General features: G+C 43.7%; 1 protein-coding gene across 1 annotated transcript; it reads left to right on the top strand.

Annotated features, from left to right (window-relative positions):
* The first annotated feature begins 2445 nt into the window (after positions 1 to 2445).
* On the top strand, positions 2446 to 11475 carry btg1 (B-cell translocation gene 1, anti-proliferative). The gene is made up of 2 exons (XM_049566299.1): positions 2446 to 2905; positions 7108 to 11475. Exons 1-2 carry the CDS (start codon positions 2761 to 2763, stop codon positions 7509 to 7511), a joined length of 549 nt encoding a protein of 182 aa, XP_049422256.1. The 5' UTR covers positions 2446 to 2760; the 3' UTR covers positions 7512 to 11475.
* The last annotated feature ends 12069 nt before the right edge of the window (positions 11476 to 23544 follow it).

The raw sequence follows: 23544 nt of genomic DNA, 5'->3' as shown, positions 1-23544 counted from the left end.
AACAAACAGCTCCATAAACTGTCTATCAACCTGTTGGGCCCAAATGTTGTTTACAATCAAGTTTCTTGTTCCAGATTGAGATCCTGCCGTTCGAAAACAGCATAAAAAATAAATAGCTTTTAAATTTGTGCTACTTTAAAAAAAAAAAAATATATATATATATATATATATATATATATATATTATATGGGCCTAACAGCTCCTAATAAGGGAAATATTGGAATCTTTAACACAGCTTTATTTATGCTCCCAGCTCTTTTTTTTTTATTAGCGCTACGTTCACAGAGGTATGACTACACAGCTAACAAGCTTGTACAAGACATTTCTGTATCAGTATGGTGATAAAAGCACAACACTCACAGGGTTACCAGGGTGATGAGTCCTGTCGCATATGATGGGCTGGCTATAAAGGCGCAACAATGACAACACCAGCACTATTCTAAAATTTCAATAGCCCCTTTTACACTACTGTTCAAGGCGAGAACGTCTCGCCATTATTCCGCCTTGCTGTTCTCAATACCAGTTACTCTCACATTCACACCTACGGCCAATTCACAGTCACCATTTAACCTGCATGTCTTTGGACTGTGGGAGGAAGCCGGAGTACCCAGAGAAAACCCACGCTGACACGGGGACAACTTGCAAACTCTGCTTGTGGAATGGGGCGCCAGAGTATTCTCATCTTTAAGGTGACCGTGGAGGTAGTAACAGTGCCAAATTAATGTCTGTGTGAAAGCTACAGCCAGCAGGATGGAAACATGGACGTGATGGGTGTGATGATTTGATGATGTGTTATGTGTGTAACCAGCCCTCGAGAGATTTAAAGGCAGCTAGCAGCAGTTGGCAGCTAACTCGAAGAGGAAGAAGAGCAGCTGGAAATATCTTTGGAGGGTAAGGAGACCATGAGATACGGAAGCTCCTTACCCTCCAAGCAGAGAGCAAGAACAGACGCCACATATCAGGGATGTAAATGATTGTCATTGCCATGTTAATGCCATTGTTTTTGTTCACAAAGCACTGCCAACACGTATATTATATGTCACCCAAGAGGACGATGCTGTTGTGTTACATGTCGCACCGGGATGCCGGCATGCCAGCATGATGTCTAAAATCACACACTGGGGCGGCATCATGCTGCCTTTGTTTGGTTCTGTGTAAAAATGCAAAGGTGGCATAAAGAAGGGACTTGGTAGTGGCTTTATAGCGTGATCGCTATGATAAAAAGGGCCAGCTGCAGCACAAAAAAGGAGGAGGACACTGAAAAAAGATGCTGGAGCTATACGCCCTCTCCACATTGGGACACTGGGAACAACTGACAAAAACACTGGTGCCCAGAAAGAAACCAAATAAACCCTTCGGACTGTTTGAAAAGTCATTGTGACAAAGCTGAAAGCAGGTTTTTTTAGTTCATGAACTGTTGAAGTTTTGGGGTTACGTGGTTTTCACAGGACAGTTTTCACAGGACAGTTTCCCAACGATTTAATTTTATACTAAGTGTCCATCACATGAGCTAAACAGTGTGATGTGTTTTTATTTTGTAGGTTTTTGTGCCTGTATTAGACACAGCAGAGGGGAGAGACGTGGGGGAGGGAATGAGACAAAGGCAGCTGGTCAGCATGTTAAACTCCTACAGGCCGTCAGGACGACCTGCTGGAATGTTTTCTGCATGGAGGATGGAAAAGGAGGAGGAGGGCTTCTTGCCATTCAAGAAAATCAAGACAGATTTCGGCCCACACAATCCAAAACCTACTAATTTAAAATGCTGATACAAACTGTTTTTTGAAAATGTAATTCTCGACTTTGTCTGTTTTGGTATAGCAGATTTTAGGCGAGCCAAAGCTAGTTTAAATTTTCAGCACATTTCATACACAAAGGGTACACTTAAAAGATAAAGAAATTACACACCTAGTTCCCCCAGGAAAGTTTTGTTTTAATTAAACTGAATTAAATCACATTTTTATGAGGAAATGGGTGCACACAACATACTGACACAGTCAATTAAAGATTCATTCATAACTTTCTGTGTAGGCCCAGTTGAATATTGCAATAATAATGTGTGGTTATGACAAAATCCCACGAGAGCCACTGGTGTAGGTGCACATTAAACTATATTTCCTGTCAGCACTTGGTTTCACATTAAGTTCTGATATAAAAGAAAAGCAAGATAGTTTTAGGTGCTGCTGCAGATTCCAACTTCTATGTGTTTTCTTTGTTGTCCTTTGCTTTTGTTTCCTTTCCTCCGACAGCCCCTGAACGCAGCGCGGCTTCATGCTGGGTATGCACCTCTGTTTATTTTCAGAGCGGTGACGCGGCCGCCGCACTCCGCCTATATGTGGCTCGTCAGACGGAGGCCGGGCCGGGATTGGTGAGCCGTTGTTGCTGTAGCGGCTTGTGTCGGAGCCGTGGGGAGGGAGGGGGCGCTATATAAAGCCGCTGCGCTGCTCCTACAGCCTCACTCTGGAGGTGGAAAGTACCAGCGGAGGGTCGGTAAACGTGGCATCAAGGGACCTCCCCCAACCCCCCCTGTATTTACCAACAACAGGCGTCTATTTCCCAACACTGTACCGTCCTGGCGCACGGACTCGCTCTGAATAAAACTCCCCTCTACCTCGAGAAATAAATGCCAAGAGAAACAACACAAGAGCCAACAGATAAGGACCCCTGCTCGGAAGAAGTGGAGCGCAAGAGTCGGACAAACACGTAAAGAAAAAACAGAAAACACCAAGAAAAGCGCACGGATCGTCGCCGTTGCCTTTCTCAATGCATACCCTTTGTGCCCGGGGAACGATGAAACCAGAGATCAGCGCCGCCGTGGGATTTCTGTCGAGATTTCTGCGGGTAAAAGGACACGTAAACGATCGACAGGTCCAAACATTCAGCCAAAGCTTACAGGACATTTTGGCAGGTAAGGAAACCAGAAATTATCCATTTTACGCACACAAAATACCACCTTTAAACACGTCATGTTATAATCTACACTCCAACATATTTAATTTAGCGTTTGTTGCAGCATTTGCAGCTTAGAATCAGCTTTTAATCGGGTTGGGAATGACTCAGAAGAAGCCTTTCTTTGTTCTCCCTAAGTATCACTATCAGCGCTGCTGACGCGCACCACTGTTTGCGCACGTCGGAGAGGGAAAAAAACAACCGACTATAAACACAACCAGTGATCTAACACCGTCTGTTTTGGATTGAAATAGTATGATAGTAAATATTTTTCTCAAAAATACAAAATGAGGCAGTTGGATGAGTTACTTTGTTTGGACTAACACGAAGAAGAAGGAGAGTAGGAGGAGGAGGGGGATGGAAAGAAGCTCAAACAAGGAAGTGCGCCTCGGTCGCTAAAGCTCTCAGACAACTGAGCAAAACAGCCCCCAGTGATGCTGCTCAATTACGTAATGCGTTGGATGAATGAGGTTAATAATGAAAAGCACCTCGAATTTAATTTTAAAAAAAACTCCAACACAGGTATTAATAGGCTAGAATTTGCAGTTTTAATACAAAATATGTAATAGAAAACATCATTTGGCGACTAGTGTGTGTTTCAGTGTGTGTTAATGCCCTTTATACACACATTTATACACCTTTGTGTAGGATTTATATTGAGACCATGCAGTTACATTTTAATTGGCACATTTTCAAACACTCACTATTTACAGTGAATGCAAATCATTGTCTCGCATGTATCTTGCAGGACATTCAGCCTTAACATCCGCTTTTAGTTTCACCCTACTTTGAGTATTATAATTGTTTGTGAGAACAGAGCTGCTCGGGGATTGTGTGTCATTTCCTGCTGTAAACACATTCCAGCCTCAGAGCTCTAAAGCTGCTATACATCTGCCTCGCTCTATCGACTAAGCAGATGACCTACATTTTCCCAATGAGGAGCTCAGTGATAAACACTCCGTACTTTGCAGGATGCCAGTAAATACAAAAACACTTCGAAAAAGTATTTCTATAATAAGAATACAGCATATTTTCTTTATGTGAGGGCAAAAAAGAACAATACAAAACCATTTGGTGCCAAAGATAGGCTGTAATTTGATTTAGGAGGGCTTATAATTGCCTGTGTGAAATGAAGTTTATTTTTTAGGGAGGAAATTTTAAGCCACATTCACAAAAAAATGTCCACGCGAGCTCGAATCCACGTCTGTTTGTAAACAAGACAAAAGTTGGGAGCTGAATGGAGTCGGCTCCGAGGCCTGTGAGTGGGGGATGGGTTGTTTTTTTTCTGGTGGGCGCCTATAGGAGGACGTTAAAGACAGAGGCGGCGTAATCGGGGAGGAAATGGAGGGGAAATCCACTGGAATGAAATGTAACCCTCCCTGTGTTTAGTGGACATAAACATTAATTATAACAAGTGGGTTTTGTAGCTGATTCTCATCTAATTAAAGGTGAAATGTCTAGTTTTTGAGCACGGGGCAGAAACAAAAGTGAGTGTGTTGTATCCTGTGGGGGCTCGTTGCAGCTAAACTAGGCCAGCCAGAGCTCTTTTGTGCAGGGAAACATCACAATCACTCACTATTGTGTCTGCGGGCTGAAAAGCTGGGTGCCTAGCTCCTCTTGTTTGTGCTGAGCGAAGGGAAGTTGGTCCCTGTGACCAGATTGAAATCACGATCGTTGCGTAATTGTATAAAGCAGAGCTTTGGTTCTTCCTGTTTATCACCGGCGGCGTGATTTGACGAACTTCCAGTAAACAAATGGAATGGAAAATACATAAGGAGCCGGCAGATAGGGCCCAAAACAGAACATCTTACGTTCGTTCTCAAACTCTTAAGGTTAAGCACAGACTTGTCTGCTTACTTCATTGTCCCCTGTTTCCCCCCCCCTTTCCTCCTGTGTGCCCTCGTTTTTAAGAATAGGCCCTGCTGAGCTGATCCTTCCCCAGCTGCTCCGGGGTTTGAAGGTATAGCAGCCTTTGTGGCTCAGTCCAAGGCTGAAAGATCATCCAGCCTCTTGTGCTCTTTCACCTGTGCCAGCCCCTCCATTAGCTCAGCAGTATACAGCCATCAGTGATAAGACACACGGGAGGGAGGGGGGTTATTATCCTGTGGATGCATACAGGTGGCCTCCGGGCCCCTGACCTGAATGCTGGCCTACTTTGCTTAACCTGTTTTTCTTAGACCACAATAAAAGGTAGCATCAATGGGAATTCAGTATGGATGTCAGTAAATGAGGGGTAGGTGTGTGTCAGGAGAGAACAGAGTTAAAAAAAAAAAAACTACCCTCAAAAGAAAATTCAAGTTTTTACGTGCTGAAAGTGAACTCGCAAGGAAAGACTGAGCCATGTTTTACTTCCTCAAACACTCGCTCACACACTCAACAGTCTCATTTTCCTCTCATCATCTTAACCACTAAACGGCCTGAAGCGCACCATGAGCAGTGTCACCAGTTTCACTGCACTGCCAGAAAAACTTCCACACAGACAAGAAGAAAAAAGAAAAATAGGGTTCTGTCCCTTTAAGAGGCGGAGCCAGGCGTCCCAGATGGCTGGCTGGGACTTCGACACTTTTGGTGTTTTTTGTTCAGCCAGTCATGGGAGACTTTGTGACACTGACGACGGCGGCCAGGGGAGGGATTGTGCAATTCAGTGGCCCTCTTTTTGTCACGTAGGCCCAGGGAGCCGCTGGCCGCCTGTTTATGGCTGCTTATCAGGCCTCGAACAGGTGGTGTTGTTTTTCTTTCTTCTCCTGCTGCAACTACACCCTGTCCTAAAATCTAGATAAGAACATTTAGTGTTAAAGAAACTAAACCAGCCAAACCTGACATTTGTAAAACATCCACAGGAACAGCTCGTCACTGCAGTAGTAACACACCACAGTAAATAGATTGTAATTCTCTTCATACAACAATAGTTCTATGTAGCAAATTAAAGTTAATGCTTTTTCCATAATATATTTATTTTGACAAGTCCGATCATATCTCGTTTTATAACAGCCTAAGTTGCCTCCTGGCCAAACAGCAACACACGAGATTAAGATCTACTCTTCGTAATCATTAAGCCTGTTCTTGTTTAACAGTTGGAGACAACCCAGATTTTTTTTAACTCACTCAGACAGGCAGTAATGATTTGAGATAAAAAAAAATTATGTGAACTTTTACAGATTTTAATCATAACCAATATAACAAACAGGATGTATCACACATTTCTCATTGAGTTTGATTTTCTTTTTATGGTGCTCCCGTCTTTAAACAGTTTTACAACCATCATGTGTCAAGTAAATCACCAGGACCCGTTAAAGACAAAGTACAGTCTGTCTGCTTCCTGCTTCGACCTTTGTACACCCACAGTGAGCTGCAGATCTCACCTGCACAGCTGTTATACACAGTTTCTGCGTATAACAGTGGCGCTCCTAAAGAGGGAATGGGGGGGCCAAGGCTGACAAAATAACTGGAGGCAGATGTTGCTGTCTTTAAGAGGCCGTGGTGCACATGTTTGTTAAGCAAGCTTCAAGGCAGTGGTATCGTCTGATACTGCACAACCCAAGGCATTCCTCAAAGGCAAATATGTCGACATAGCTTGTTGGGAATAAGGCTAAACAATGCTTCAAATTGAGACTAAATTTTGGCGAGGGAGCAACTCACATAGCCATTTTTATCTTGGTCCCTTGAACCGTCACCTTGAGATATCTGATTAAAAATTGGTTCGATTGGTGCCCACAGATCTCCCCTAAGTTTGAGGGTTGTTCCTAGTAAACAATTTGATCTTTACAATAAATGTACTCCTTCAAATTAAAGCTCTATATGTGTCTTATTAAGGAAAGTAGAACAATGAATCGCCCAACACATGCACATCATATATCAGTATGTGATTCCTTAACTCTCCTATACTTGCTATACACTTCAACAGCATCGGTGAATTCCTGAAATCCAGTCATGGCTTTTGGTTTTCAGTGGCTACCCCTATGAAAAATTTTCCTCAGGCATCACTGGTGTGTACCAGTACAGCCACTCAGCACTATTTCCTATTTGGCGTCCCTTTCTGGACCTACATCAGTGCATATGACGTCATTTTGCCCACATTACATGTTATCACAAGCTGCCTGATGGTTATCACTCCAAAGCTAAACTTTCTCTCCGTCCTCTCTCTTCTGTTTATCCCTGCAGAGCAATATAAGCACCACTGGTTCCCAGACAGGCCCTGCAAGGGTTCAGGTTACAGATGCATCCGTATCAACCACAAGATGGACCCACTGGTGGGGCAGGCGGGCCAGCGCATCGGCCTGACCATCCAGCAACTCTACCTGCTGCTGCCCAGTGAGCTCACGCTCTGGGTGGACCCCTTCGAGGTGTCCTACCGCATCGGCGAGGACGGCTCCATCTGCGTCCTGTACGAGTCGCAGCCCTGCTCCGTAGGAATGCCGACAATGGCCACCGCCAGCTCCCCCTCAGGAAACAGCGGGGTGGTGAGCCCCATGGTGGACAGTCACATCAGCTGCAAGGAGGAACTGATGGTGCTGGGCAGAGCCAGTCCCTCCAAAGCCTACAATATGATGACTGTGTCCAGTTAAAGAGGCACACACCGTCACCATCCCCGGCCTACTTTTGTTCAGGGTCATGTCGTGGCTGGTCAGATCGTGTGATCAGATCAGGGTGAGCCTTTTTAAAGCTAAGAATATGAAATGAAATAGTGAAAGAAGAAAAAAGAAAAAAAAACACAGAGGATGTGGCCTATCGTCCAGGTGATGGAAACCTTGTAGGTTTGATATTTTTTACCCTCTCCCCCCATTATCATCTGTTCTGTTGTGTCATTGGATCAGCTGGGCACTCCGTTTTTCTAGGAGAGGCTTTGTGGAAATGGAACTGTTGGGGCAGCTAAACCAACCAACCAACCAACCAACCAGGAACCCCCATGGAGACTGGCTCCCCTTACCCCCCCTCGACTGTAAACAACATGGTGATCAGCTCCATCTCTGAAGGGGCTGTCCTTGACTTTGCACTTTCTTACTTGTGGTTACTATGGGTACACGTTCAACACACCACCACAAAACACCAAACCCTAAATTGTAAGGAGTTTTTATCAGGAACTACCCCTTGAATTTCAAAATCCAGAGGTTATTCAGTTTGTTTTGTTTCCTAGGCAGGGAGGAAGTTGACGTTCAGACTGAGCCTTTCACAATCCAAGCTCAAGGTAAAGAAACACCCAATGAGAGCATCTCTATTTTCTATAAGACCCCCCTTTTTGGACCACAGGTAATTTCTTTATCTTGTAGCTGGAAAAAAAAGGCCTCCGGTCTCAACTTCACTTCCCCCCCCCCCCCCCCCTTTTTTTACCATCAACACCGAGCCTCAGAAAACCTTCATCTCAACGGTCTGTCGGCCTGTATGTAAGTGCAAGTGGAATGTGTTGTGACACCTGTGGACACCAGTGTGTCCTGTTGCACTGTCGCCCTCACATCACCCATGTATGTGTAGCTTTGCGGGGGGAGGGCAGGGGACGCGTCTCCTCCCCCCTCCCCCCAAGTTAATGAATGTTGTTGAAAATCACGATCAAGTTCCTGTGTTGTTAATTTTGCCCCCTTTTCCCCCCTCCCACCACTTTGTCATCTCCTGCATCACCAAAATTGAAAGTGTAGCAAAAAGGGGGGGCCTCTTTTACCCAAATTTTGGTCATTTGGTGGCCCTGTTAGAATTGACATTGAATGCACTTTGACGTGAGATTGTGTGGGATGTGTACTTTTTTTTTAAAAGGAGAAAATCGCCTGCATTCCATCCATTCGAATGTCATCTTTTCACGCCGTTTTTATTGCCCTCCCCAGATTTTTAGCCGTTTGTTCATACTGTAGCTCCCATGTCGGGGTAGACTCGTGTCTATTGAATCGGGAGTGTGCAACTCTGGATTTCAACTTTTTTTTTTTTACACTGTATTTGTGAACATTTCAGAGCTGTTGATTTTAGGCGGAGAGTATTTTTGGTGGTATGTTAGAAACATTCTGTCATCCGTTCATATGGCACTGTTCGCTCTGGCAGGATGCAGAGCTAAGCTGTTTCCCCCCTCAGACACACACAGATGGTGATTTGTGTTGCTGATAGAAAAAAAAAAGTTAGTCTGAAAGGTCTGGACTAAGTGATGACTGTGTGAGACTTTGGCCAAAGGGAGGTCTGGAGCACCGACTGTTCAGAGATTAATTTTAACTTGAATTTAAAACAACAACACCAGGCCTTGTCAGCCTTCTATTTTTCATTGCTATTTCCAAGGTCTTGTAAAAAGGAGACTTATGTGTGCAGTGGAGGTGCATTGCCTTACGAAGACCTCATTGTCATGAAGCCATTCGTGGTTTTTTAACTATTATCAGGCTTACGTGAGCCGGCCTGGTTCATGTGCTGCCCGGACGCTCGCTGGAGGCGTCCATATTCCAGCCTGGCAGCTTCAAATCCCCCCCTCGCCCGGACGGGTGCGGGGGTTAGAGTGCCTCAAGTGCCACATATCACCCCTCAGCTCAGACCTCCTGTTCAGCCAAAAGCAAGCCAGCATGCTGCTAGCTGACCCCCTGTGGATGCAGGTAGACTTAATGTGACACATATCATCATCCATCACCGCGAGGAGCTGGGTAGAGGAAGGCGGGGATGGAGAGCTGGTGTGAGAGAGAGGGGGCCAGGGCCGGACTCTTTTTGTCCAGGGCAGCTAAAATCCCTCCAGCCCCCTCTCTGGACTTATTCAACATCCCCCCACCAAGTCCTCAACCCTCCCTCAGCAGTGATGGATAAAAAACAAACCAGCACACGCGCTTGGCGTGCACAAGCTGCACTAGGGGGGCTAGTGAGAGACGAGGAAACATGGATCAAAGATGAAGAATTGAGGGTACTAGGCCATTGTTTTCATCTCACTGGAATGCGCTGCACTTGATTACTGAGTTTGAGTAGCAACTTTGTTTACATATGAAAGGGTGTGATGCTGTCTGACGTACCCCCACTTCACTCCTGGTTGTGGGGCTGATTGGTTAACAGCAAGCTGGAACAGATGCCGGGCCGGCTTCAGGCGCTGTTCGGGGCCTTAGCCGCCGGCCAAATCTGTCACGGCAGGCTGGTTCACCGCTCATCACCAGACCTATGGGTGTTTAAGCTCCCCTAAGCCTGAGAGGATCATGGGTAATAGAGCTATAGCCTTTGACGCACTGCAACCCCCTAACCCCCTTCCCCTGCTCTCTGCTGATACTCCCTTCAGCAATCTGTGAAAAGCAGTGATTCCATGTTGGCCAGATGGAGAGGAGCTCGCTGGGATGGGAGCCCAGAGCTTTCATGGTGGACACCCGTTATAAAATCACGCTGCTCCATTATAGCTTTTTATGTCACGTGACAGGATGTTATGAGATTGGTCTATATTTCGGACACGAGGCGATCGTCTCGTCTCACTTTTCTCTTGATGTATTTTACAGTCACACTGGTAGATTTTCTCATCTTTCCACTCTGCCATCCCCATTTTCTCCTCCTCATCCTCTCTTTTTAAGAGGATTTTTAGTCTGGTGATCTAACCCACTTTTAACTGACCGTTTTTTTTAAAGCTACAAAAATGTCAAAAAATCCCCTTAGACACCTTCTCAACTGTACCACCACCACCACCACCCGAAATGGTTTAAGTCCTCAGTAATATTGATTATTTAAATGGCATCCATTCAGCTTGAGCGCACATAGGTTACAGAAATGTCGTGAGAGTGCTTTGAGTAGTCAGAGGTAAAAATAGCACATAAAATGCACTAAATATGTCAAGTTGAAGTTGTGTGACATTTTTTTTTCGAGACGCGAGGAGTCTCTCCTGGAATGTATTGCCAAACTCAGGCCTCGGACATTCAATAAATACCCGTGTGGAGAAGTTGTGCATGTTAAGACATGAAACAGGAAGGGAACAGCAGTTTCGTTGTTGTCGTTGTCGTCGTCAAAAATTGTCATCGATGAGTTGAATTATTGCCACTTTCACATTTGAGGTGTTTTACATATTGTAGAATGTATTGTAACTGTACAACATATGGTAGAGTACATAACATTACACATGGGAAGTGCCAATAATTGCTATCCTGAGGTGTTTTTAGATTTATTCCTTTTTGTATTTCATCTTTTAACATGGATAACGCTTTTCGTAAGTGAAGCCATTTGTGATGGGAGTGTTGGCAAGGACCAAAGTTGTTTTGGTAAAAAAAAAAAAAAAACTTAGTTTCCATGATCTGTAAGTGTAGACGTATCCTTTTGTCGTTTTTTTTTTCTTTTCAGTTTTTCCTTTTTTTTTTCTATTTACGTACAAAACCAGAAAATAGACAAAAAAATCTGAGCTTACCCAAGAAGAAAAGCTGTCTATCTTGTGATCTCATGTCAGTACATCTTTATCGTGTTCAGTTTCTTTTCCTTGGGTATGTTGTGATGAACTGCTGTAAATTTGTACAGTTCATGTAAATTGATTGTGCGGAAGTTGTACAGATTTCTATATTTTGGAAGAAAAGTTTTTTTTCTCTGTAATAAAAGATTTCCTATCTTGGCATCATATTCCCTGTGAGCTGTGTCATTATTTACTCATTAAGTTATGACTTCACAATCATAAATCAAAGACAAACACTCATTATATTTAACGGCAGAGGTGAGGCTAAACCATTGTTTTGGAAGTCACGAGTAAGCCTGAAGTCCTAAACAAGTCACAATTCACTGTTTAACTAAAGTATTGGGAATACTAAATTAAGAAAAATCGTGAATGCTTTTTAAATTGTGTATTTAGCTGTTAAGCTAGTGCTAGTTAAGTGTTAGCTTGCTAAGCCTGATGTTCTTTGTGCAAAGCTGTTGCATCTTCCTTCATTTTTGACCACAGTGCCGAATTTGTTCATGAATGAAATTATCTTCGATATATTTTTTTCAGCTGGTGATAAGTAACGTTAGCTTGTTGTGTTAACTTGACCACTTTTTTTGGGATTGGCTCAAACACAGTGGACCTGTGGAATTAAGTGTCGAGCTGCAGGTGTGAAAATCCATCGAAATGTGGTAAATCCATGGAAAGAGAGTCCATATGTATAAGTACAAAAATACTTGGTATTTGGGTATATGGATAGTTGACAAGCTCTCATTAATGTACATATTGCTACTCTAGTTTGGAAGCTTAAAGTGAAGATTGGCTTTTATTTCAGAAATTAGTCCTGTTGTATTTCAGTGCTAAGAAAAATTTATGGAAGCTAGTTTTCTGTCTGTGATTGATTACGATGACATTTTGTATATGTATAGAACCTCCATTTTATGTAGCCTTGATTCAGTGTACCATGCATCTCTACCTTTTAATACAAATGCAGAGTCACTTACAGGGCAATATTGGGCAAACTTCCAGCCTACCTCTGCACCCTTCTGTGTGTCAGCTCTACTAGTTACCAGATACACTCCTCCAGGTGGTTGCTTTTCAATGTACTGCGGGTATTAACGGGTCCATGTCATTGGTTCGACATCCCATTAGTCCGACTGTCTGCAGTGCTGAACGGCTCGCGGCGGGCGTATGGTGCGCCGCGACCGGCTTGAGGTGGAGCGGGCTCACGGCTTATGTGTTTGTCAGTTTTTTTTTCATTTTAACCCACACCATGATCTTTTCCTGACCCTAACCAAGTGGTTTTTGTGCCTAAACCTAACCAGACCTTAACCACCGGGCATCATGATGATTTCGGAACGGACTTCGGAACAATGAGTTTAATATGGTCGGAACAATGGGATGTCGAACCAATGGGTTGTCGAACCAATGGGCAGTTCCCGTATTAACGACTGCATTCTCCTACTACACACCTTGGACGTGGAACAACCTCCAAAAAGATCTAAAATTAGAAAATCTTAGGGTATCATAAAGAATGGTGACAGAGACATGTGCTTGTCTTTCTTGAGAGGCCGCTATGTTTGAATAGTTGTTGTTTTATTGTGGATTTTTGTATTACATGTTGTATTTATTGCATTTTATGAGTTTTGATTGGCTGCTACCTCAGCCAGGACTCTCTTGTAAACAGATTTTCAATCTCAAAGGGACTTCCTGGTTAAATAAAGGTTAAATAAATAAAAATAAATAGATAATAGCGTTAACATTAGTTGTCTTAGGAAAAGAAGGGCCTTGAATCATTTTCATGGTACACTTGCTAAACAGCATATTTTTTAATGTTTGGGCTCGGGGGAAAGTATGAAGTATTTTCCAATCAGCCACGAGTCATCAGTGTTTAACTCCAAGTTGAGTTGCAAGTCGTTTTTGATTTTGTCTAAAGTAATCACATTTGTGACTCAAGTCTGACTCATTTGACTCCAGTCCACTCCTCCTGAGGCTTGTACTTTGCATTTAATGGTTTACCTGAAGGATGATCTCAGACTGTATCTTACACAGCTCGAGCCACACAGACCTAACCCCTCATGCTGTGGCTCCACTGGGACCTGGATTGGAATTTGACCTCCCAGTCTTTGAGGACTGAGTGAACCATCTGTGCTGAAAGGACTGGAGAGGAGATCAAGTCAGCAGTTCTTCCTCACGAACATTCGTCCCTCTGTTTGGACAGTGAGCTGAAGAGATTTTAGGTCACACGTTCTATAAGCACATTATCCTGCTGCACAGCTGACTCTGGCTCTGCTGCTGAATTTGATTCAAAAAGAAAAAAGGGACTGAAGCTCAAATGGTGCTGTAATTTGTGTTTAAACAAACAGGCAAACCGAGGAGATTTGCTTCACTGATGGACTGGATGACTGTCAGTAATGATGATGCAGCTCCATATTTTGGGAGTAGCTGTGGAACATTTCATAAGCCCTGTGCTGCTTTCCCTTAAAAGGACTGCTGCCGGCCCTGATCAGTAAATCCAATCACTTCACGTCCAAATGCACATGATGTTTTTGGACATTTGGAATATAACTCAGCGCTCCGTGCTCTGTCCAAATGGAACTGCCTGTGCTTCCACCTCTTAAATGATAGGATGCGACAGATGGTACCGTTAGCAAGGATTCTGTCAAAAACTGCCTCCCCAAAAAAAGTGCTAACTCTGCCAGGGCACCAATATGCACAATAACGCTGCACCCGAACCAGCTGAGTCTGCAAAACCCACAGTCTGGATTAAGACTGCAATCCTTTGCAGCACTATGAATCCCCCAGGTTGCTTAGCAGCAGGCGGAAAAAGAAAAACATTTGGCTCGTTTTGTCACAGACAAAGGAGGGAACGAGAAGAGCTGGTTTAGCAGGAGCCGAGGGCGTGGGGGGCGGAGGGCACCGAGAGGGAAGGTGACTGGGCTTGTGTTTAAGTCGGGCTTTAACTCTGTAAACACTGACAAGCACGAGGCCTTGGCAGCTGGGGAGTGTGGGTATTGTAGTTTAAATAGGACTGAAACCTCTTTGACAGTCTCAAGTAATTTTAGACATATTTTGGTGCAAATTCTCTGTGCCGCCTACGGCTAAATTTCCCCGTTCAATCTATGAGGAAGCAGGTCAAAGATTCCCAGGGTGTGCCTGGCTGTACGGCCCAGTGTGGTTTCTTCTGTAGAAAAATATCATCTGGGGGGAAGTGAACAAAGAACCATCCAACTAACACAAAGCACAAGTGATCCAGATTTAACAGGTTTTTGCAATCCTCCCTGGACGGAGTTTTGCAATGACTCATTTGAGCAAGATGTTTTGACACGTTATTCATCTCTGAAAAGTAAGAAGTGGATTGCAGGCGATGTGCTGAGGCAGAAATTTATCATTTTGATTTTATAAATATTTGATAGCTGGTGGAGCATGTGAGGAGATTTTTGCATAAATATGCCCCTAAATGTTTTTTAAAGGCTCAATTCACGCTTCAGTTCAATTTAAAATGTACTTAAAGGTACACTGTGTGAGATTTAAGGGCATCTAGTGATATAGAGCAGTGAGGATGGAAGATTTAAACTGTTGAATTCCTTTAGTGTTCATTGTTCAGGAGGTTTTTAAAGGGAGCTGAATTATCCACAGAGGTGTCTTCCTCTGTAAAACAAATAAATCAGGTGATTAAAACCAGTCAAAACACTGAATAAAACAGTTTCACATAACAAATCAGTGTTTTTTCTATGCAGTTTGACATGTCGCAAACAGGCCGCTCACCCAGGGCTCGCTAATGTGTGCTTGCCTTTTTCCGATCCAGCCATTCAGGAGATTTTTACTCTGATCTGAAATATCCACAGAGGTGTCTTCCTCTCCAAAACAAAAGGACACGTGGATTTGAAAGCAGTTTCTTGTTAGAAATCTGTGTTTCTCCGACACTGTTCAGCATGTTGGATATGGGCTGCTAGCTCAGCACCTGCTAATGTGTGCTCATCTTTTCTCTCTATTAACTTAAGATCCAGATGTTAAGGAGGTTTTTACAGGGAGACAAATTATCCGTAGAGGTCTCGCCCTCTCCAAAACAAATGGACAAGGTGATTAAAGCCAGTCAAAAGACAGAATCAAACAGTTTCATGTTACAATTCTATGTTTTTTCTATCCTGTTTGGCATGTCGCAAACAGGCCGCTTGCCATGTGCTTGCTTATGTATTTCAGGAGGTTTTTACTGTGATCTGAAGCACCTGCGGAGATCTATTCTTCTTTTAACTGCTAAAAACACTAAAATAATGCAGTTTCATGCTACAAATCGATGCTCTTTGGCGCTGTTCGGCACGTCAGATATGGGCTGTTAACAGCAGCTGCTAACGTGTGCATATCTTTTTACCAAGAGACAAATTATCTGTCGAGGTCTCCCTTTCTCTAAAACAAACAGACCAGCTAATTTAAGCTGGTAAAAATACTGAATGTTGCAGTTTCATGTTTAAAAACGCTGTTTTTTTGCTTTTGTCTGCCAACTGCAAAAACATGAAGACTTGAATACGCAAATGGCCCTATTTAAAGTCAGTGTTTGGTATGTCCATTCTGGGCTACTGTAGAAACATGGTGGAGCAATATCCCATCCAGCATTTGTAAGTGGGGCCCATGTGGGTAGTAAATGAGCTGAAAATGGGCCCTATATCAGACTGTCCAAGGGTTCTATAATGGAGCCATGCCAATTGCCCATGAGTGGTTTTACTCAAGTGGGCCCAAGATAAGATGCCAATTTTGGGCCCACACCCACTTGGTCCCCAGGTAGCCGTAGCATAACGCATATGGGGGTAAACCTACCCATGTGGGCAACCGGCATGGGGCCATTGTGGAACCCTTGGGCAATCCCATATAGGCATTTTAAGCTCATTTACTAACCACATGGGGCCCACATGCAAATACACAAAACACAAAAACACAATTCTTATTTTCAGGTGATTATACACTAAAGAAAACATACTTATTATATTTTATTCCATTTCTGCCAATATCTCCCCCTAAATCCCACACACTGGACCTTTAATGCAGGCCAAATTGTGGAAGTTAATTTCACTACAATTTCACATAAATTATGAGGTGTAAGAGATCAGCATAAATTTCTTCTTACAATACTAAATCAATTCACTTTATTCAAACTCTATTGCAGCGGATGTCAGAGTATCACCAAATTGCACTGGAGTTTCAGCTTGGCACTGATGAAACAGCAGTGTAATATTTTCTGCCCTCCTCTCCCACTCACATAGCAACAGAGGTCACCCTGCAGAGATGGTTTGATTAGGTAGAAACTTCTGGAAGGTGTGGCTGATTACCAAGGAAAGATAAGGAGAACAGTCTATTGAGGTCTGACACACTAATGGCTTGGAATGATAAACAAGAAGTCAGGCCACCTCAGTCTGAATGAATTTCCACTTAGATTCACATTTTTATAACACGTCAGCTTCGTCTGTACTCTGTCCTGCTATCCTCCGAGTCTGTGACAACATTTATGTACGCCGTGTCTGTATGCTGTGTACGAGCAATATGTTACTGTCTGAGAACAAAGGCACAGTGAGTGACAGCGTGAGCTTGGTGTGTCTGCTAACAGGGGGGAGGCAGACATCTGGGACCCGCTTTATTGCCAGCAAGATGACAGGGTAGCCCTCCTGCAGAGTGTGTGCGTGTGTTTGTGCTCCTAACAAAAGCTATGCCGCAGCTGCATAAGTCACACAGAGAATGTGCCTCACACAGTGGGCTTTGTGTGGGTTTGGGCTACTTCTCAAAGTCAGGCGTAGGGGTGAGGAGGCATCAACAACCAGTCTGATTTAGCTACTTTATCATGCAAACAAAAAAAAACCTTTCCTTGGTGTGAACTCTTGTCACTTGTGAGTCCTTAGCCAAATATTTTATGATCTGTTCCACTGAAACCCGCAGCTGTGGGTTTCCACGTTATTAGTATCCTCGAGAGTGTGTGCGTCATTCAGAAAGCCAAGGACAAGTTGATTCCTCTTTGAAACAGATCCCTGCCCTGCCTGTGTGGGTCTCCAGAGTATAGAGCCCATACCAGCTATCTCTCTCCTTCCCCTCAGGGCACTATTCATCCTCAGCCCTGACATCTGCTTTGCCCCTGCTGCACAACGCCCTTCCCGCCAGCATCCATACAGGGACAATGAGTGAAATAGAAGACAGTGGGGACAAAGACGTCCAGCTTGGGATGATCACGTCACTAGCGCTGGGTGGACTGACTCAAGGAAGGGTTTGTTTTGTTCAGAGATAACTGATATACCATAAATACCATTTCATTCTTTCTTTTAAACACTGGATGTCACTTATTTGAGATTCTTTAAAAATGGAAACACTGTGTACGTGAATATACAGTGTCTGTGCCTTACTTTGTTATGGCACCACATACTTTTATTGTTACTTGTAACAGTGGCGATTGTTCTAAGACTGCAAGGGAAGCTCAGCTTCCCCTAAAATGTCAAGAAATAAGTGGTCAAATATGTACTGTTGTGTTTACATTTCATTGACTAAATATGCGCTAGAACGCGTTCAACTTTTGTTCAGAATCAGCTACTTATCACAGGTCACTGACGCGACTTTCTTCTCATTCATTCCCGTAGCATCACAGTGCATTAAACAGTGGAAGCTCAGCGTCCAAAGACTTCAAAGGGGAAGCATAGAGTGGGTTGTTCCACTGCAGCGAAACTAGACAGTCATTGGACGCTCAGCGTCTCTGGAGGTCTATGGGGCAGTGGGCTAGCCTCGGCTGGCCTGGACGCTGGGCTTCTGCATGATGATTGGATGATCTGTCTGAGGCTGAATCCCTTTTTGATTGACAGCAAAATGAGCGAATCAGCGATCTAGAAATATAAACCACCACCGGAACATTTTTCAAGTTTCATTCCGTTGTTCCGAGTTGATCTGGAGACTTTTCCAATCCTCTTAGTGACTTTTTCTTTGTTAAACGACAAGCGACAAATCTAGCATCTTTTTCTGGTGTTATTGGAGACTGTACTCGTGTTTGGAGACTCTGACTTCTGTCGCTCTGCAGTTACTGTCCCCAACGAGCAGCAGGTGCTGCTGTGAGCCCCTCCACCGTTCCAAAGCACTCACGGGCGGTCACACTATCCTCGCGCAGCAGCCCCAGCGAGCGAGCGAGCTAGCAAGCTGCCCATAATAGCAGACAATTTGAATATTGTCAACCGGATTTTGGTGAAGCCGTTTGATAGTCTTCCTTACGTCTTCCTCCTAACTTAGAGTTAAACAGCAGGGCAGATCAACACCTCAGATTGATTTGGTGCAAAGGGTGGGGAAAAGTAACAGGTCTTTTCACCCATCTGAAAATCTTTGAGGTGTGTTTTGCTATGGTTCTATGGCATGAGTGTGGTTGAAAAACAGCTTCAATTAAATGCTCCTTTTATAAGTTACTGCCTCGCCACAATATGACAACTATTACAATGTAAACTTAAAGTGAGCTTCCCCTGTTTGCAAGACCAGCAGCCGCCACTGACTTGTAAATAGTAGTTTTGGTATGCGTTTTGTAGAAAAAACAGTCTAGCTCCTAGCAAGCATAAAGAAGCGTATTATGCTGCACGAAACCTGTACTAAGGTAGTTAGTTGCCTGATATTCAGACAGAAGGTACAGTAGTTGTTACAGAGTTGTGTCTACATCCTACATGTCCTACAGCATCAGGTTCCATTTCGCAGTATGCAAGCCAGCATGCTTTTCTGCCTATTCTGACCCACAGTCCTCTCCACAGTGGAGGATACTTCACATCGACTGAGCAGCAGACAGATGACAGCTCATTGACCGCTCATTGACAGCTGACAGAATGACGGATGACAGTCATCTGAGTGTCCTGTGACCAGTATTAATAGGAGCAGGATCAAAGGTCAAGGCGCAATGTAATAGCGTAGTATGTCCCAGCTGTATGTATACTCCATGCAGCAGTGCTGTTCTTGGTTGTGAGATACTATTCAGAACCAGGCATCTGTCTCTTGACAGCACTGACCTTTGAGGAAACAGAGAGTCCAAAATGCAGGAAGTTATTGTATCTTATTATGCTGCACCATCCACTAGTATTAAACCCTGCTCTGCAAAAGTAGGTTTTAAACTGATCCAGAAAAGAGACATGGTTGGCAGATATTTATGAGACAGGGATCAAAAACATCTTCTGAAATTATTACCGTATCAACTGGGCAACTGTTTTATTAAGGCCCTGACACACCAAACTGACGGTCAGCCGTGAGTCAGTGTTGGTCAATGTTCTGTCACACTAGTCCTACACCAGTGGCCTTTGTCGGCTCCTGTTGGCTTTTTTTCCCAGCCAATTCAGCATGTTGAATCGGCGTAGAAAACAGTGGAGGCAGTTGGTGAATGAAATCCGTTTGAGTGGCAGTTCAGCTCAGCACACCAGAAGAATAGCTCAAGTGAGGAAAGTAAACAAACGGCTAAAGTCAAGAGGGCTTCAGATCAAAGCAAACTTGTTGTATAATGGAACATTATTTTTCTTTAGACAAGGAGCTCTTTAGCAGAAACGTTGATGGTTTGTGTTATTGTTCACTGGCCCTTGGTAAATATGCTTTGCTCTTTCAACACTGGATTGTGTTGTTTATGCGCTAATGGGCTAACTAGCATCATGACTGTCTTCTGGTTCCCTTTTTGAGTGACAATTACAGACTACCGCCACCTGCCGATGTGGAGAGTTATTTCCTCTCTTGCATCTTATTGTACTAAATTGCATTTCTCAAAGTTGGACTAACACATCTAGAAAATGCGAGGAGTTGAATCACTCCTACATGTATATAGTCAATCAACTGGCTCAGGCGCTCTGTGCATGCTCCACATTTTCTGCCCCGGGCTTTGACCCGGAAGTCAAAAGCACTACACGCGTAACAGAAGAAGATGCTGGTAACAATGTGGTGAAATCTACATCCAGAAGTGTCCATTTTTGGAAGGACAAATGCACAGAGCTGTAAAATTGTCCACCATGGTATCAGTTTGCTGCTAGCTAACTGTAGCTAACACATTTGTCAGTTGTTTGGTTTGGATTGTTAGGTCAACCAGAAAAAGGTCCAAAACAAGCTGAAAGGGGGCATAACACCACCTACCTATCGCAGTGGAGTCGGACATACTTTGGTCAATAAATCGATTCCCCTTCTGTGCTTTTATAATTGTACAAGGACAGGAGTCCAGTAAATGGCCTAGCCAAGCTGCAACTGTATCTCGACTTAACTGTGCATGTGAATGTTTAAAGATGTTGAATGACTGGACTATTTGACTGTCAGGTGATCTCTGGGGAGAAAGATGCTGCTTGTGTTGCAAATTGCCTCCTTGAATTTTGTGTTCATACATAATGCATGCAAACAATGTAATGTAAAGTGTGTTTTGCAGCAGCTTCTGGGCGGTGAGACATCCGTTACTACTGTATGCCTTCTTTGAGCTAGCTAGTTGGGTCTTATGTGGAGTAAAGATATCTTTTCATGGCAAGTGACTGAAAGAGATAAAGTAAGAACATGTGATTTGATTCGTATCTCTTCACGGTCTATCTTCAGCAACTTCCTCATTCCCTCTCTCCTTTCTTTAAACAGAAATAGATCATCTCATTACTCACCCTCCTTATCTCCCTCTCAGGTTATGTCTGCTCTTTTTCCCCAGATTCCTCTCATATCACTCGTTCACCCCCTCTGTCCCTCCCCTCCTTCGTACCCTCTCCACCACCTCGCCCTCCATCTATCTTTATCCCTCCTTTTCCAGGCTGCCGGTGTCACCTATCAGCTCACACTCCTGCAGCCGAGGAGTTCATTCCAGAGTCTGGCATCGGGCCTTATTGGGGTAAGGTGAGGGGCTCCCAGTGGGAATCATGTGATAGACTGTGTCTCTGTATGGACAGCAACTGTGTGTTTCCGTGGCTGGTATGTTAGTGTATCTAACTGAGAAAGAAAAAAAGGGTAAAGCAGTCCTAAAGTATTCCGTGAATTTTCTGCATAGGAAACCGATTGTTGGAGCACTTCCAAAGCTTTGATGGGCTTGGGGTTGAATCATAAGTTCTGACTGCTTTAGAAAATTTCTGGTTCTTTGATACAAACTCATAAAAACTTAAAGAGAAGTCAATATGGATTCCAGTGAGTATTTTGGTAAGAGAAATGCAACAAATGCTTTGTACGGACAGAATAAAACTAGGTCACTTATGAATGAATTCAGAAGCTATTTTGTGCCAAATTGCAACAGCAAGACGTTTTGACACAGCTCTGATTTGCCATTCTGATTGGCGTCCTTCTCCATAGCCGTGGTGGCGGAGGCTCAAGAGAATCATAGTGTTTAAAGCTGTTGGCCATACCAAACAGGATTTCTTAGTAATGAAACTGAAATAATTAAATTAACATCCATAACTTAAATCTATAGTACTGCTATAGGAGCTGTATGCAACATACGGAGCGCATCTATAGACTCATTTACACTACCTCTTCAAGGCTGGAATTTCACGTTGTTATGCCGCCTCGCAGCTCTGTATAAAAGGTACAATGGAATGGGGTAACAGAGTGGTCTCGCCTTTAAGCCAGCATCGGAGGTAGTAATGGCGCCGAAACAACCTCTGTATAAACAGGACAGTTGGCAGGATGGGATTGTATTAATGACGTGTCATATGTGCAACTCACCACAGGAGATTTAAAAGGTAGCTGTTAGCAGTTAGCAGCTAACTCAAAGGAGGAGACCAGCAGCAGAAAACGTCCGCAAATTGGCAAAACAATGGAGGTGCGGGAGCTCCTTACCCTCTGAGCAGAGAACAAGATCAACAGCCAGATAACAACAGCTACAGTGTTAACAGTGTCAATGTGGGAGCGAGAGAGGGTGGGCATTACGTTTCTGCAATGATACCGCTGCCACTGTGGGTTGGGACGGAGTTATCAGTGGTTACCACAGTATGTGCGCAGTGCTGAATGGCAAAGATTAGCTAGGGACGAGCTAGCTGCTGATTAGTTTGAATCAGGGACTGATTTTGTTATGAAGTTGCATAATTGCATAGAGTTGGTTCGTGTTCTCACGGCAGCATTTACAAGCGGATCAGATCAAATGCCGTGTGTGAGAAAGCTGCTCTTGATTGGTCAGAATTTCCATGTGGGAAAAATCCAGGAAGTAAACCAAACATTGAAGAAGAGTACACTTGCAAGATAAATGTGACACTTTCTGATGTCACAATGGAGGGACAACTACGCGGGTTTATTTTAGTGCTGCTCATTGTGGACTATATTGCTGTCATTGTTCATTTTAGTCAAACCATACAGTTTGAAAACGAGGCGCGGCTCCAACTAGAAAACAATGTTTTGATGCATTGGATGTGCTGAATGTGCATATTAAGGCAGTGCAGGAGGAGGTGCACATTAATAATCCTCCAGGACTGTAACATGCTCATGTTTAACCCAAACAATGTGTCATGTGACTGCAGTTGCTTCAGATCCAGGTCGGAACACATTCTCACCACAAACAAATCGCCCCAGAGTTCCTTTGTAACCGGACTGAGACCACCTCTTCAAGAAGGTTGGTCTGGTTGTTTTGGTGCGCACCCAAGTGCAACTGCTGTGTTCACACCTGCCGAAACAAACCGCACTTAGGGGGCAAGTGAAAGCACCCTTAATGCTCTGATGTTCATATTTAGCCTCTTTAAAGGAGTTTTTTTGTGCTTGGGGGGCGCGGAACGAGCTTTGAACACAACATCAACCTTATAAAGTTGCTACAGCTAGCATGTTAGCAGTTGGTTGCCTTTTTAAACATCCAGCACACACAGAGCAAAATTAGCATTCATTATTTCAGTCATGATTTTAGCTTCCAGATGAATGCAAGTCTAATATTTACTCTCCTTTTATTTTCGCGTTGGCCTCCACCAACTCCGTAGGGAAATATCTGGCTCATTAGCAGCTCAATAATGGCTAATGAAAAAAATGACGTTAAAGAGAGCAGTGATGCCGAACCAAAACAGTAAATTAGAGGGCCGTAAATCCAAAACAATTAGCTTAGAGATGCTAAAATGCTCCATAGAGCTGAGGAGAACTGCAGAGTTGAGCGATTATTCTCTGTGCCTTCATCACTACCACGAACCCTTCAGACATTACACTTAGTCATTTAATCCATGCTTAATATAAAAATATTGAATACTGCAGCTTTAAATTATCCAAGAGACTCCCATGCCTTTGTGTCAGTAATACCATTCAAAGAAAAAGTACAGCTTGATCCAGCAGCTACTCCGACTTTGCAACTCTTTAAGAGAAGAAATTTCAAACCG

The sequence above is a fragment of the Epinephelus fuscoguttatus genome, linkage group LG22 (assembly GCF_011397635.1).
Source record: "Epinephelus fuscoguttatus linkage group LG22, E.fuscoguttatus.final_Chr_v1".
Lineage (NCBI taxonomy): Eukaryota > Metazoa > Chordata > Actinopteri > Perciformes > Serranidae > Epinephelus > Epinephelus fuscoguttatus.
The sequence above is the reverse complement of the archived record's forward strand: the minus strand, read 5'-3'. Positions and strand labels throughout refer to the sequence as shown.

Excerpts from the sequence above, each read along its gene's own strand:
- btg1 (XM_049566299.1), top strand. The coding sequence starts at position 2,761 with ATGCATACCCTTTGTGCCCGGGGAACGATGAAACCAGAGATCAGCGCC. Across the intron at positions 2,906-7,107 it reads CTTACAGGACATTTTGGCAG|AGCAATATAAGCACCACTGG; the intron begins GTAAGGAAACCA and ends TTATCCCTGCAG.